Here is a 16,155-nt window from a genome sequence, read left to right as displayed (position 1 = left end):
CCTAGCTTCCCTGGGTAGTTAATACCTTGTTCCTTTATTCTTGCTAGCTGGTAAAAGCATTGGGATGTGTTATTGCACCTCATTCCTGACAACACCCTTTAACCAAGGATAACCAGGGAAAACCAACCCTGACAGCACCCCAGCAAAGTCACCCAAAATTCTGAGTCATGGAACTCAGGTTGGATGCTGGATATTCTTGGGATTCACCAAGACAAAAAGCTTGCCTGCTGAGCCACAAGCCCACAAGTTATAGCCATAACCAAGCAGCTACATACCAGATTCAGGTGAATTCCTACAATAAGAAGTGAAAGCGGCAAATAGAAGCAAATACTTTATTGAGAGATTGCAGCACCAAACAGAACCATTTTACCTTAGAATTACATTTAAGGAAGATACCAAGACACTCTTGGAATTTAAGCGGAGCTCCAAAATAGCAAAAGCTAGCTTACCTCACCCTAATTACCAACCTTTAGAATCATAGGCCCCGCCAGCAGGCTTTATCCAGAAATACATGGCCTATTGCTCTCTATCAGTCTACCCAAGAAGCGCAACATTTAAGGTCTTAACTGGTTGCTACAAGCTCAGAACTCATGGCTCTAAGAAGCCTCTCTTGGACTCCTATGCCAATAATTTGGAGCTTTCACCAGTGTAACTAAGCCAAGTGTTACTGCCTGTGTTTTCTGACTGATATATGGAGAAACACATGAACCTGACCTTTGAAGCGTTTGTAAGTAAGCCAGTTTTCACTGACCAGATGTTTAGTCCTTTTCAATGATAAGGGGTGAGGGAAGTTTTGGAACTCATGGGGGTATATTTTTAAGACCTAACAACCTATATTTCCACGCTTTACTTTGCTGAATATTTTGTGATTGAAAATATCTGTTGGGGTTCTCTCACCAAAGAGTACTTGCCCCAAACATGAATCCTGGCATCCAGGGAATTCTCCCTTTTTATACTTAATTTTCCTTGCTACCTACACAAATCATCTGCCATAACTCAATCTCTTTCACAATTTTTCAGTCTTAGTAGAATTGTCATTAAATTAATGAACAGGTGTTCAGGGGGGAATTTTGGAGGTCAGAGTGACCATTTCCACTGTTCAGATGAAGCTTTCAGCACTGATAGCAGACTGGACCACTGTTCTTTTCTTCCTCCTTGTAGGTATTTTTGCATGCTCTTTTGTTGTCGCACAAACTGACAGAAACCACTTTTGATGAAATAACAGAAGCATGTGCAGGTGTTTTTTCTGGTCATTTTGTTGTTCTTGATGTGGAGAGACCTAGTTATCATCAAAGCTGTAATTATCAATCTCATCATGACTAAGTCTCTCTTGAATAATGTCTCAATAGATTTCCAGACAATACCAGCCAGAGTCTAAACATGGGCATAAAACCCTTTCCTGCCATTCTAAGCAAGGGAGAGGGAAGAGGGAGAGGGAGGATTTTTGCTTTTCTCTTTGTTGAGGTGTAAAATAGGATTTTAATCTGTGAATTGGTAGGGAAGTGCTGTTCCTGTCAAGACAGTATATTGTACTGAGTGTGGTTCTGAAGCTAAGGTTCATTTTCCAGCTGGAAAGGAGGGTGTCAGATGAGAAAGAATATTTGCCTCAGTATGTTGCTGTTTGTTGTGCCCATTCTCTTTCATCTGCCACATATAGTTTGCAAACATACATGTTGCACCATCCATGATTTATCCAGAATTCCACATGAATACTACCAAGCTGGTGATCTTATTCTTGGCGGACTTGCTTCTCACCTCCTTACTGCTTCTGACAAAGAAGACTTCAAGGAAAGGCTAACGACCAGTCAACTTCTTAATACCTTGTAAAGACTTCATATGACACGTAATCAGATGTCACAAAAACATCCCCCTGCTCTGACCAGGCTTACTCAGAAACAAGTTCCACTGATTTTAGAGGCATTTCCTTCCAGGCAGAGGTGTCGGGGGGGGGGGCTATCTCAGAGCTGAAGAGTTGGCTTGGAAGGTGGGAAATGGAGATCTGAATGTGTCGTCAGTGAGATGAGAGAGTCTTTCTTTCATTCATGCGTTCTCTCCTCCCCACATCCCACCAAATTTCTTCCAAGAAGACTTTCACAAGAGGAGCCACAACTTAAACTTACCTACTTTAAGATGGAAAGCCGTTCTCTGTTCTGAATATTGAACTTTACCTCTGAAAGTTTGGGGTGAATTGACTTAAAAGCTCACCTCTCCTTTGAGGTGAAATTCTCATTCAGATGTTCTCATCCAAGTCAGGCTAGTCTTATATGACCCTCCCAGTTTAAAATGTGTCACAGGTTTAAATATGATGAGAATAACTCTATTAAGCCTGGCTACCTGCTTCTCTGCATTTCAATACACCTTCTGTTCTGGGATCAGATCAATACCTGTAAATAAACAATTTGTATATGTCTAAGCCCAAACAGCAACCTGTACACTTTATTTTTATCATGTTAGATCTTCAGATGAAGGGGGTATATTATTATTATTATTATTATTATTATTATTATTATTATTATTATTATTATTTAGCTTCGTGCTTTCAAAATATTTTATGGCTTCTGTTGATGTCTCTGTGTGACTGTCAATGCCTATAGCCTTGTGCTGTCACTATGGTGCAGGCTTGTTCAATGACAGAGGACTGGTGGCAGGGGAAGAGAGGGAAATTCATTTATAGACAGGGCTGGATCAGGTCCATTCATTCCAATTGGCCCGGGCAACAACAGACTAACTGGCTGAAGGTTCTGATCAGCCAAGAAATGGCAGTTAAGCATCTGTAACCTGAGGTACCACTGTATTAATAAAAGTGAGCTACAAGTATAAAAGTGGAATACAGTGTATTCCTTCAAGGGAAACGCCTTTGCATATATACTAGGACACAATTTCAACTAAAATGCTGAAGAATTGTCAAGCCTCCCCCCCCCCCCTTTCAAATTGCATAGCATATATTTCAAAAATAAAGCATGAAATTCTCATTGCAGTGTTGTGCCAAAGAACTACCAGCATATTCTGGCCTTGATATTTGCTGTCAAGGAGATCAATGAGAACCCCAAGATCTTACCAAATATCACCTTAGGATTCCACATCTATGACAGTTACTTCAATGAAAGGATGACCTATCGGGCTGCTCTGAACCTTCCCTCCACACTTATACCCAACTACAAGTGCGACACCCGGAAACACCTGGTGGCAGTTATTGGGGGACTGGACTTTGATACCTCCCTCTACATGGCAGACATATTGAGCATCTACAAGATTCCCCAGGTAAGATACTGCCTTGGACTCTTCACACTCAATCACCATGATCTTTTCTATCCAAAAACGTTTTGTAGAGTTGTGGATAAAAAAGGAGGCTGGTCCTGCTCTTCACAAAATGTGTTTCCTGTGGGCTTTGCAATTAAAGATGTCTGCTCTAGGTGGGCAGTCCTATTTCCCCTTCTTAAGCACACTTGCCTTTTCTCTCTGCTCTAGGTCTGAGGATTGCCTCCCCTGACTCCTCTAACTAGTCTGGTGTCCCAAGTGCAGTAGATGATACGGTCCTATTGGTATATTGAAGGAGGATTCAATGGCAGGACCAGTTGGTTTCTTTCTCAGGCAGCAGAATGTATTAGGTGTGACCTGGCCTCACCCAATAAACCAAGAAGTGTGGGTGGTGTGGGAGAAGGTGGCCCTCTAGATATGTGAGGTTCAGACAATTTAGAGCTTTCACAGGTCAATACTAGTAATAATAATAATAATAATAACAATAATAATAATTTATTACGGCCGTAGGCCCATACAGATAAAAACAAGACATAAATAACAGCTTGTGCACGTGGGAAAAAACTGCCGCTAAAACACTACTATAACAATAAAATACTATAAGATGGAATGGCATACTACGCCTTAATTAGCTTGTGGTGCTCCTTGGCAACGCTTTTTTTTTTTATATATATAAAATTTTTATTGGTTTTACAAATTTTTAAAGACAAACAAACAACTAAAAAGACATACAAACACGTATAGTTTCATAGCATTTTTTCATAAACCTCTTTTCCAGGACTCCCCCATACCCCCCCTTCCTACATCCCAATGTCCACAATTTTTAAGCAACTTCTAAATATTCCTTTCCAACCTCTGTCATCTTAATCTTTTCTGTAATCTAATCTTATGTCACTGTATCCCTTTTTTTTCCTGAAAACCTCGACATTCTAGCATTCATCAAGTTTATAATAGTCCTTAAGATAACTTTTAAATTTTCTCCATTCTTCTTCCGCCGTCTCTTTTCCCTGATCACGGATTCTGCCTGTCATCTCGGCCAATGTCATATAGTCCATCACTTTCATCTGCCATTCTTCCAGAGTGGGTAGATCTTGTGTCTTCCAATACTTTGCGATGAGTATTCTTGCTGCTGTTGTAGCATACATAAAGAAAGTTCTGTCCTTCTTTGATACCAATTGGCCGACAATGCCCAAGAGAAAGGCCTCTGGTTTTTTAAGGAAAGTACATTTAAGTACCTTTTTCATTTCATTATATATCATTTCCCAGAAAGCCTTAATCTTCGGGCATGTCCACCAAAGGTGGTAAAAGGTACCTTCAGTCTCCTTACATTTCCAACACTTGTTATCAGGCAAATGGTAGATCTTTGCTAGCTTGACTGGGGTCATGTACCACCTGTAAGTCATTTTCATAATGTTTTCCTTTAAGGCATTACATGCCGTGAATTTAATACCGGTGTTCCACAACCACTCCCAGTCAGCAGACATAATATTATGACCAATGTCCTGTGCCCACTTAATCATAGCCGATTTAACTGTTTCATCTTGTGTATTCCATTTCAGCAGCAAGTTATACATTCTTGATAAATTCTTAGTATTGGGTTCTAACAATTCAGTCTCTAATTTTGATTTTTCCACCTGAAAGCCAATTTTCCTATCCTGTTTGAAAAACTCCATTATTTGATGATATTGAAACCAATTTTGTACTTTATGTTTCATTTTCTCATGACTTTGTAATTTCAGTTTATCTCCCTCTTGTTCCAAGATTTCCCAATACTTCGGCCATCCGACCTCCATATTGAGTTTCTTCACTGCCTTAGCCTCCACAGGAGACACCCATCTAGGGGTTTTGTTTTCCAACAGATCTTTGTATCTTATCCAAACATTAAACAATGCCTTTCTAACAATATGGTTTTTGAAGGCCCTATGCAGCTTAATTTTATCATACCATAGATATGCGTGCCAACCAAATGCATTATTGAAACCTTCCAAATCCAAAATGTCTGTGTTCTCGAGGAGCATCCACTCTTTCAGCCAGCAAAACGCTGCTGCTTCATAGTACAATTTTAAGTCCGGCAGGGCAAATCCCCCTCTTTCTTTAGCATCTGTCAATATTTTAAATTTAATTCTGGGTTTTTTGCCCTGCCAGACAAATTTCGAAATATCTTTCTGCCACCTCTTAAAACATTCCATCTTGTCAAGAATCTGCAAGGTTTGAAACAAAAATAACATTCTAGGCAATACATTCATCTTAATTACTGCAATTCGGCCTAACATTGATAATTTCAACTTTGACCATATTTCTAGATCTTTTTTAATTTCTGACCAACATTTTTCATAATTATCCTTATACAAATTCAAATTTTTAGATGTCAAGTAAACCCCTAGATATTTCACCTTCTTAACCACCGTCAGCCCTGTCTCCTCTTGGAATTTCTCCTTCTCCATATCTGTTAAGTTTTTTCCTAAAACTTTAGTTTTTTGTTTATTCAACTTAAATCCAGCTACCTGGCCAAACTCTTGGATTATTTCTAGCACCTTTTTCGTACTAGTGTTTGGCTCTTGCAATGTCAATACTAGGTCATCTGCAAATGCTCTTAACTTGTAATGTTTAGCTCCGACCTGTACACCTTTGACCTGCTGGTCATTTCTAATCATATTCAGCAACACCTCCAGAACCGAAATAAAAAGCAATGGGGAAATTGGGCACCCCTGTCGTGTTCCTTTTTCAGTCTTAAGTTCCTCAGTTATTACATTATTTACAATCAACTTAGCTTTTTGTTCAGAGTATATTGCACCCATACCATTCTCAAAACCTTGGCCTACCCCCATCCGATGAAGATTCTTTTTCATAAAACTCCAAGAAATATTGTCAAAGGCTTTCTCCGCGTCCACAAAAATCAACACTGCTTTAGAGTTTATATCCACCTCTAACTTCTCCAAAATATCTATTATGTTCCTTACATTATCTGCTAGGTGCCTTTTTGGGAGAAAGCCTGCTTGGTTCTTATGAATCTTTTCCATCAACACTTTTTTAAATCTTTTTGCCAAAATGTCTGCAAAAATTTTGTAATCCACATTAAGTAATGATATTGGGCGGTAGTTCTTCAATTGAGTCTTTTCAGTCTCTGTCTTTGGTATGAGTGAGATATATGCTTCTTTCCACGATTCAGGTGCCTTCTTTCCCTCTAAGATCTCGTTGCAAACTTCCTTTAACGGTTGAATCAACCACTCCTTCAAAGATTTGTAATATCTGGAAGTCAATCCATCTGGTCCTGGAGATTTGCCCAGTTGCATATTCTGAATGGCACCCTCTATCTCTTGTTCTGTTATTCTCTGGTTCAGATCCATCCTACTTTGATGAGAGATTTTTTGTAATCCATATTTATCAAGGAATTTATCTATATCTTCTTCATTTTGTAGTCCTTGGGCATAGAGTTTTTTGAAATAACTCAAAAAGCAATTTCTAATCTCATTGGGTTTAGATATATTCTTTCCCTCCACTTCTAGGCTTGTAACTGTATTCAGTTTCTGTCTTTTCTTCAATTGCCATGCCAGAAGTTTACCACATTTTCCTTGGCAACGCTTTTGGGTAAGGACAGCGACCAGGAACCTAGCCACTTTCAGGGTCGTATGGGTATCCTTATCCTGCAAGATTTGGGCAAGGTGGAATTTTGGTGGGGTACCCTCTAGTTTCTGTATGATTGATCCCAACAAATTTGCCCGTGGCACCTTGAATAAGGGGCAAGTGAACATAATGTGCTGAAGCGACTCCGGCGTCTCCTTATCACATTCGCACATGGCGGAGGCTTGGCCCTTTGAGAATCTATGTCTCAGGACATTGGAGGGAAAAACGTTAAACCTCGCTTTGGTGAAGGCCAGCCTATGGGCAACAGTCGAAAGGGAGGAGAGGTATGATGGAACGCAGTAAGTTAAAGTGATACCAATGTTCTGGGGCGAACAAACACCTCCCCCCAGCGTATAATTTCGCTGTAAATCGATGTCATCCAGTCTTTGGTGGATCAGTCTTTGAGCAGTGATTTGATCTAGTTTTAGGGAATCTAAGGGAGAGATTCCATAACTCAGGAGTTTGGCATGAATTCTACTAGTCCAAAGGCTGGAGAATTCATCTCGCCATAAGCATTGGACAAGGTAATGGTCTGGTAATCTATGCCACAATGATAACCAATAATTGAAGACTTGCTTCCACAGGCAAGTTTCTAAGGATGCGATCTTCAATTCTAGTCGCATGGCTGCGTTGCTTACGCACAGGGGGAGCATTAGGAGCCGACGTAGGAATTGGTTTTGCAGAGTCTCAAGAGGAGCAAGGTCTGTCATCACGGCCCAGAGCGGGGCAGCATAAGCAAGCACGGGAACCACTTTTGCCTTGAACACCTTTAGGGCCGAGGGAACATGCAAAGCTCCATCCGAAAAGAAAAATCGGAGGAGCGCATATGACAGAGTTTTGGCCTTGTTAAGTAGGTGTTGAATTTGTGCTTTCCACCCCAAATTGTATTGAAAAATAACTCCTAGGTATTGAAATTTTAGGACTTGCTCTATTTTTGCTCCACCAAGCTTCCATTCGTATAATTTCCGACTTCTGGCGAAAATCAGAATCTTAGATTTAGCATGGTTGATGGTTAATTGGTTGAGTTGACAATACGTGGCAAAGATCTTCAGAGCTCTGGTTAGTCCAACACGTGTATAAGATAGAATTACCGCGTCGTCCGCATATAAAAGGAGTGGACAGCGGTAATCCGCTAGTCTAGGCGCATGTGTACTTGGAGATGAGTTGACTAGGGGTGCTCGCATGTCGCTGATGAATAGATTGAATAGGCAGGGAGCCAATATACATCCTTGGCGCACTCCCTTGTTTATTGGTATCGAATTTGTGAGGTTGCCCGCAGGAGTAAGTCTCACTCTGGCAAGGGTACCTTCGTGGAGCTGACTTATAAGCCATAAGAGTCTTCTATCGATGCCCTGTTTCGCAAGTTTCTCCCAAAGAATATTTCTAGGAACGCTGTCAAAGGCTGCTTTAAGATCTAAGAAGGCAGCACACAGGTAGCCCCGGGGAGGGGAGGAGTACTTCCGTGCCAGATGGTAAAGAACTATCGCATGATCAATTGTAGAGCGTTTAATTCTGAACCCTGCTTGTTCGTGGCCAATCTGGTTAGTCTCATCTACCCATCGCAAAAGTTTCGTCAGCAAAAAGCTGGCATAAATTTTCCCTATGATCGAAAGGAGGCTGATGTTACGGTAATTTTCCGGCTCCATTGGAGAACCTTTTTTATGAATTGGTACTATAATGGCCTCCTTCCATATTTTGGGGATGAGACCAGAAGCGTTGATTGCGTCGAAGGTTTTGGCCAAGATGCCAGCCCACCATTTTGGGTGTAGTTTGATGGCTTCAGCAGGGATCAGGTCAGGCCCTGGGGCTTTGCCCGATTTCAGCTGGGCTATTAGCTTGGCTATTTCGTCAGGATCGGTGGGAGGCCAAATAGGTAGGTGGGAAAACAGATGCATCAGATGGTCGGAAGGAGCATCTACCTGTGAGAAACATTTCTTCAGGAACAATTCCCATGTCGGTGCAGGGATGACTGCCCTTGGGTATTTCCTCACCCTTCTGTTAATCAGAGACCAGAATTCCCTGGATCTATGTGATTTTGAAGCAGTAAACAAGGCCTGCCAGCGATTATGTTGCCACTCACGTTTGGCAATTTTCTGCGTGCGTTTGTAAACTTGCTTGGCTTGTGTATAACTAGCTGGCAGAGTAGATGCATCGGAGGTCTTATATACATTATATATAGCACGAAGGCGCTGTCTTGCTTGTTTGCACTGAGAGTTATACCAGGGGGCACCGTAAGTATACTCGTTTCGATTTAATATTTTGGGTGGTAACCTGAAGAAGGACGTAAGATCAGTCGTATGATGGTGGAAGCGTTTCAACACTATGCTATGCTCGTCTGAGGCAGAGCCTATGTAGGGATGGGGCCCGAGGATTTCTTTTTGAAAGAATTCCTGATACCTTTGAGGTCAATACTAGTATTTTCAATAGGTGACTTTCTCTTTATGTTTGGAAATGGTCCTGTTTCCTGGGCCAGTTATAAACAAAGATCAGTAGCTTTGTCTTCCACAATACAGAGATTCTACCGAGGAATGCAGAGAATTGTTTGGATTGGCCAACAAACCTCGCACTTTGGCTCATGTGTTGGCAGAAAGGTGCCCTCTCTTCACTGGAGGTGAAGGAGGCATGACCTACACAAGATTGGCAACAGCAGCTTACTACTCTATGGCCTTTACACCCTCATGCATTACCTAGAGCTAAACATCCTAGTTATATAAGGCTGCAACTTATCCACAGTTGGGGCTCAGGAAACAGTACCCCCACCCCCACCCCAGTCCTGCTTTCTGCCCTCCTGACTGAGAAGGTACTGAGGTACTGTGTTTGTGGGAGACAGCTCATATCAATTTGCTTCCTTACTTCAACTCCTCAAAAAACACACCTCCACATTCCATTCTGCAAATTGACATTTCTTCCAACTTTGCCTGTGGCTTACTGGCTGTAGACTTAAGGTGCTCTTTTGCAAATCTGGAAGCCTGCCTGTCTGGAGGCAGCTGTGCACACGTTCTGGCATTTGTGTGTGATTCTGTGTGTCTGTGGTACAATAGAGGTTTGGAAAGGAAGGGAAGGTAGGACGTCATAAAATGAAGAGGTGAAATGTTGTGATAAAACGAAGGGGATGAAATTGAGAAGGAAAATTAGGGAGAGGGACAGCAGCAGATCAGGAAAGCAGGGAGAATGAACTTGAGACAGAAGATGAGAAGGAGAGCAAAGCAGAGAAGCACTCCATGGAGGCCAAATCGGCCACCCTCCCAACTTTCTGGAGTCTCCTTCCTGAGGCAACTGGCTCATCTCATCTGTATGGTGGGTAGGCCTTGAATACACATACAGTCCTTCTTCAACATTTATGAATTATGCCTCTTTATTCCTTTTAGCTCACTTATGGTTCCTTTGCTCCAGAAGATCCTGGTCAAAGCCAATCCACTTCCTTCTATAGGATGGTGCCCAATGAAGCCCATCAGTACACTGGGATTGTTCAGTTGCTTCTACACTTTGGTTGGATGTGGGTTGGGCTGCTCGCTGTGGATAATGATAGTGGAGAGAGATTTATTCACACCCTGAAACCTCTGCTCTCCCAGAAAGGCATTTGCTTGGCCTTCTCAGAGACAACCCTGAAAACCACATATTTGGCAGAGCTTCATTTCATGTATTCCCATGTTATTATGGAAATCTATCATGTTATTATGGAAAGTGAAGCCAAGGTTGTTGTTTTCTATGGAGGAACAACGCCCATGATTCGCTTGCGAATAATGCTAGTGCTAGGTGAAATGAAAAATATTAACAAAATATATGTGGGCAAGGTGTGGATTCTGACAGCACAGGTGGATTTCACAACATTGACCTACCAAATGAGTTGGGATATGCATGTCTTCCACGGTTCCCTCTCCTTTGCAGTTTCTTCAAATGTGGTACAAGGATTCAAAGCCTTTCTTCAGGCACAAAATCCTTTTGAGGAAAATGGAAATGGCTTTGTCAAGCAGTTCTGGGCAGAGGTATTTCTCTGTTTGTTTCCAAACCCCAACACAGAAGAGCAGGCCAGTGAAATCTGCACTGGAGAGGAGAAGCTGGAAAATCTCCCTTCGTCTGGCTTTGAGATGAGCATAACAAGCCACAGCTATAGCATCTATAACGCTGTTTATGCCACAGCACATGCTCTACATGCCATGTTCTTGCCCGGGGCCAAATACAGGGCAGCAGTGGAAGGAGGGATGCAGAAGCTTCAGAAACTGCAGCCTTGGCAGGTAATGCTATCATAACATACAAGTTATTTGACATGGGCAGTGAAGTGATCTCTTTCAGCTTTTGCCTTCCGAAAGAAGGTACAGGGTTATAAAGAATAGGACTAGCCTCCTGAGAAACAGTTTTTATTCAATTGTGATTTTGGTTTAAACACAGTGTAAGGTAGTCTCTATGGGAGTCTATTGTATTTATTTATGGGGTATCAGAGTTTTTAGGGGGTTAACCAGGCTGGAATAGCTGGGATAGCAGGCTTGTTGGTTTCTGTATGTCTGATGTAGATTTTCAATTTCGTTGTTCTGTATGGGACAATGACAATAAATATTATCTTATCGTATCTAAATGTAGAAGACTAAACTGAAAATTTTCAAGTACTAACTGTAGGCTATGATCCTCCGCTTAACGTAGGCAGATAAGCTGCTCCTCCAGTTGTTAAGCAGTAGCTGCGAATCCTGTACTGTGCTGCTTCTTTGTTAATAGGTACCTATGTTTACAGAGAAACTGTAAGTGAAGGAGAATCTGATCTTGCTCTGTCCTGCTCCATTACAAGCAGTTTCTCTGCACACAATTTGAGGGGAGGATCCAAGCCTACAATGAGAGAAGGTGAGAGCAGTTCAGAGGATTCACATGTAGGCTGAGTTTCCCCCAAACCAAGAGGCTTTGTTGCCCATCTCCTCCCAAAGTGAAGGGAAGTGACATGGACGAAGCCTGGTAGGACAGCTTTGTTGTTGTTTAGTCGTTCAGTCGTGTCTGATGCTTCGTGACCCCATGGACCAGAGCAGCCAGGCACTCCTGTCTTCCACTGCCTCCCGCAGTTTGGTCAGACTCATGGACAGCTTGCTCCATGGCATTAGCCCCCTTCATGTGTTGATTAGATGTCTTCATGATCGTTGTTTGAGGCTGGTTACCCTACGATTCTCTTCCGTGGGGTGTGACATATCCAGGCAGTGGGAACTGAAAGCCATGGATTTTTTCCTCATTTCTTCTTGGTCAGGAATGCATTAGGATTTTCCCTATAGGAGAGAAAGGAAATCATTGGCTCTCTCTGTGAATGATCGCCTTACGAACCAATTCCAATGAGTGGATTCTGTTTGCATAGCAGTCCCTGCCAGTACCGAACTCTGAAGGCATCCTGAGTGTCAGTAAGGAGAGACATATGCATTACTTCATAGTTCCTATTTTTCTTCCAATGCAGCTCCATCCCTTCCTTAGGAGTGTCTCCTTTAACAACTCTGCTGGAGAAACGGTATCTTTCAGTGAGAGCAGGGAAGTAGCAGCTGGCTTTGATATTACCAACATAGTCACTTTTCCAAATAACTCCTTCATGAGAGTCAAGGTCGGAAGACTGGGTGGGGAGGCTGTCCCAGGCCAGCTGATTTCCATTGATGACAACAGAATGGTGTGGCCCCAGAGCTTTCACCAGGTGAGGCATAATTCCTACATCCATGAGAGATGGGAAAAGAGAATATCTTTAACATTACATTCCAACAGATTGCGCTCCATTTGAGATATTTGTTCCCCAAATAGAAAAATGAGTAGTTTGGCTCTGAGTCTGGAATAAGTATTTCAGTGTCTTCCTGTTTCTAGTTGGGGGTGGGTTGAAATACTACTAATTTCTGTGTGCTAAAATGTTTATGTGTTTATTTAAATGGGCAGGTTCCACCCCTTTCGTTATGTAACTCAAATTGCCCTCCTGGTTCCAGGAAGGAAAAGAAGGAGGGGGAGCCATTCTGCTGCTATGATTGTGCTCCATGTCCTCAAGGCAAGATTTCATCACAGAAAGGTAGGGGACACAATATATAGATGTTACTTTTCAAATGTATAAAGGAGACATCTGTGATATTTCTATTTGAACCTTAAGAGTTTCACAGTGGTAGCATTTGTAGTTGCTATCCAGAACATTTGAAATCTGAATATATTATTTTCTCTCCAGATATGGATGACTGTGTTGGGTGCCCCGAAGATCACTATCCACACAGGAACCAATCGCATTGCATTCCAAAGACCATCAGCTTCTTGTCTTTTAAAGAGCCTCTGGGGATGAGCTTAGCATTGTTTGCTCTTTTTCTCTCTTTTCTTACAGTGGTGGTCCTAGCCATCTTCATTAAACATCAGGACACACCCATTGTCAGAGCAAACAATCGGGACCTCACCTACACTCTCCTCACTTCCCTCCTGCTCTGCTTCTTCTGCCCGTTGATCTTCCTCAGCCCTCCAGAAAGAGTGAGCTGCCTGCTCCGACAAATGGCTTTTGGCCTTGTTTTCACAGTGACCGTTTCTTGTGTTCTGGCCAAAACGATCACAGTGGTTCTGGCCTTTGTGGCCACCAAACCAGGATCCAGAATGAGGAAGTGGGTGGGGAAAAGACTGGCAAGCTCCATTGTGATTTCTTGTTCCCTTATCCAAGTGGTCATTTGTACTATATGGTTAGGAACCTCTCCCCCATTCCCTGATTCTGACATGCAGTCTGCGATGAGAGAAATCATTCTAGGCTGCAACGAAGGGTCAGTCGCCCTGTTTTACTGTGTTCTGGCTTACATGGGCTTTTTGGCCATTGTCAGCTTTGTTGTGGCCTTTTTTGCCAGGAAACTGCCTGAGAGCTTCAATGAGGCCAAATTCATCACCTTCAGCATGTTCTTGTTTTGTAGTGTTTGGATCTCCTTTGTTCCAGTGTACCTGAGCACCAAGGGGAAATACATGGTGGCTGTGGAGATCTTCTCCATCTTGGCCTCCAGTGTTGGGATACTGGGCTCCATCTTTGCTCCCAAATGCTACATCATTGTGTTGAGACCTGATCTGAACTGCAAGGAGAAGTTAATAAAGAAGAAATAACAAATTAGCCTAACATCTCTGTTTTTTGTTCTATCAGAATATGGGCAAATTAATCTCTCTTTTTCTACATCGTATAACCATGCTGTATTTTATCTGTTACAATTCCTGTGTGCAATTACTTTTAAAATCCTCTGTGGTCTTTCTGAAATAGGATTTCAGAAACAATTTTGGGGAGAGAATATACCTAGGGGTTAACATGACTGCTAAGAATGTGAATCTGTTTAAGGATAACTATGAAAAATGTTGGGCGGAAGTGAAAAAGGATCTAGAAATATGGTCAAATCTGAAGTTATCATTGCTAGGCCGAATTGTTGTGATAAAGATGAATGTATTGCCAAGGATGTTGTTTTTGTTTCAAACATTGCAAATATTAGATAAAATGGAGTGTTTCAAGAAGTGGCAGAGAGATATCTCTAGATTTGTCTGGCAGGGCAAGAAACCTCGAATAAAATTTAAGATATTAACTGACGCTAAGGAAAGAGGTGGATTTGTCCTGCCAGACTTAAAACTTTATTATGAATCAGCCGCTTTTAGCTGGCTGAGAGAATGGATGTTTCTTGAGAACACTGATGTGTTGGACTTAGAAAGCTTTAATAATGTCTTTGGGTGGCATGCATATCTGTGGTATGATAAGGTCAAAGCACATAACGCGTTTAAAAACCATATTGTCAGAAAAGCACTGTTTAATGTTTGGATAAGATATAAGGATTTGCTTGAGAATAAAACCCCAAGGTGGCTGTCACCAATGGAAGCGACGGCTCAGAAAAAGCTCAATATGAAGGCTAAACGGCCGAAATATTGGGAAAATTTGGAACAAGAGGGAGACAGATTAAAACTGCAGAGTTTTGAAAAATTAAAAAATAGAGTGCGAGATTGGCTTCATTATTATCAGATAATGGAGGCATATAATTTGGATAAAAAATTGGCTTCCAGGTGGAAAAATCAAAATTGGAAACAGAACTGTTAGACTCCAAAACTAAGAATTTGTCAAGAATGTATGATTTGCTGTTGAAATGGAATACTCAGGATGAAACGTTGAAATCTGTTATGATTAAATGGGCACAAGATGTTGGACATAACATTATGATGGCTGACTGGGAACAGTTATGGACCACAGGTATGAAGTTCACAGCATGTAATGCCTTAAGAGAGAATATAATGAAAATGATATACAGGTGGTACATGACACCAGTCAAGCTTGCGAAAATTTATCACTTGCCCGATAATAAATGCTGGAAATGTAAAGAGACAGAAGGTACATTCTTTCACCTTTGGTGGACATGCCCAAGGATTAAGGCTTTCTGGGAGATGATCTATAACAAAATGAAAAAGGTATTTAAATATACCTTTCTGAAGAAACCAGAGGCCTTTCTCCTGGGCATGGTCAGCCAATTGGTGCCAAAGAAGGACAGAACTTTCTTTATGTACGCTACAACAGCAGCAAGAATACTTATTGCAAAGTATGGGAAGACACAAGATCTACCCACTCTGGAAGAATGGCAGATGAAGGTGATAGACTATATGGAACGGGCGGAAATGACTGGCAGAATCCGAGACCAGTGAGAAGAGTCGGTGGAGGAAGATTGGAAGAAATTTAAAGACTATTTACAGAAACATTGTAAAACTAATGAATGTTAGAATGATGTTGGAATGGATCTATGTGATTTTAGCAAAAATGTATCAAAGATTTAAGAAAAATAGACTGTTAATTGGTGAAAAGAGGGAAAGTAAACTTATATTAAGATCAAGATAAATTTTCAGGATAAAAATTTTGAAGAGAGGGAAAGGATTTGCTGAAATGGATAATTGACTTAGAATACAAAAAAGGGAGGTGTGAGGAGGCCAGGGAAACAAGCAAATGAAAGATAAGTTATGGGAAGGCTCGATTTGTTTTTTTGTTTTTTTTTAATTGTTTCTATTTTTCTGTTGTTTTATTGTGATGTGTTGTTTTGCCATTGTTTAATTTGGTGTTTATTTTCTTTTGCCTTTTTGTAAACTTAAAACCTTAATAAATACTATTTTTAAAAAAAATTGGGGGAGAGAATAAAGCTGGGTGCCAGGCTCACACCTCTCCCCAAATGCTCCCTGGGGCTCTTTTGTGGCCCTAGCCCTTTGTCAGGGATACGGACAAAAGCATGGCGAGCCCCTGGATTCCTTTAACGGAATACCCTTGCAGCAGCAGCAGCATTGGAGGGGCAGGCACAGGCAACC

At 41.5% G+C, this 16,155-nt stretch overlaps 1 protein-coding gene across 1 annotated transcript in view; it reads left to right on the top strand.

The window, feature by feature from the left end:
- The window catches only part of LOC310690517 (vomeronasal type-2 receptor 26-like), a 41,719-nt gene extending 27,704 nt beyond the window's left edge, over positions 1-14,015 (top strand). Inside the window, exons 4-6 of the mRNA XM_083469590.1 lie at positions 12,308-12,535; positions 12,769-12,895; positions 13,046-14,015. Coding sequence (XP_083325716.1) covers positions 12,308-12,535; positions 12,769-12,895; positions 13,046-13,944 — 1,254 coding nt within the window. The 3' untranslated portion in view covers positions 13,945-14,015. The remainder of the gene's footprint in view (positions 1-12,307; positions 12,536-12,768; positions 12,896-13,045) is intronic.
- Positions 14,016-16,155: the final 2,140 nt, after the last annotated feature.

This window comes from Podarcis liolepis (genome assembly GCF_965112155.1).
Source record: "Podarcis liolepis genome assembly, chromosome: 13".
NCBI classification, from domain to species: Eukaryota; Metazoa; Chordata; class Lepidosauria; order Squamata; family Lacertidae; genus Podarcis; species Podarcis liolepis.
Note: the sequence above shows the minus strand (reverse complement) of the source record. Positions and strands in the feature narration are given on the sequence as shown.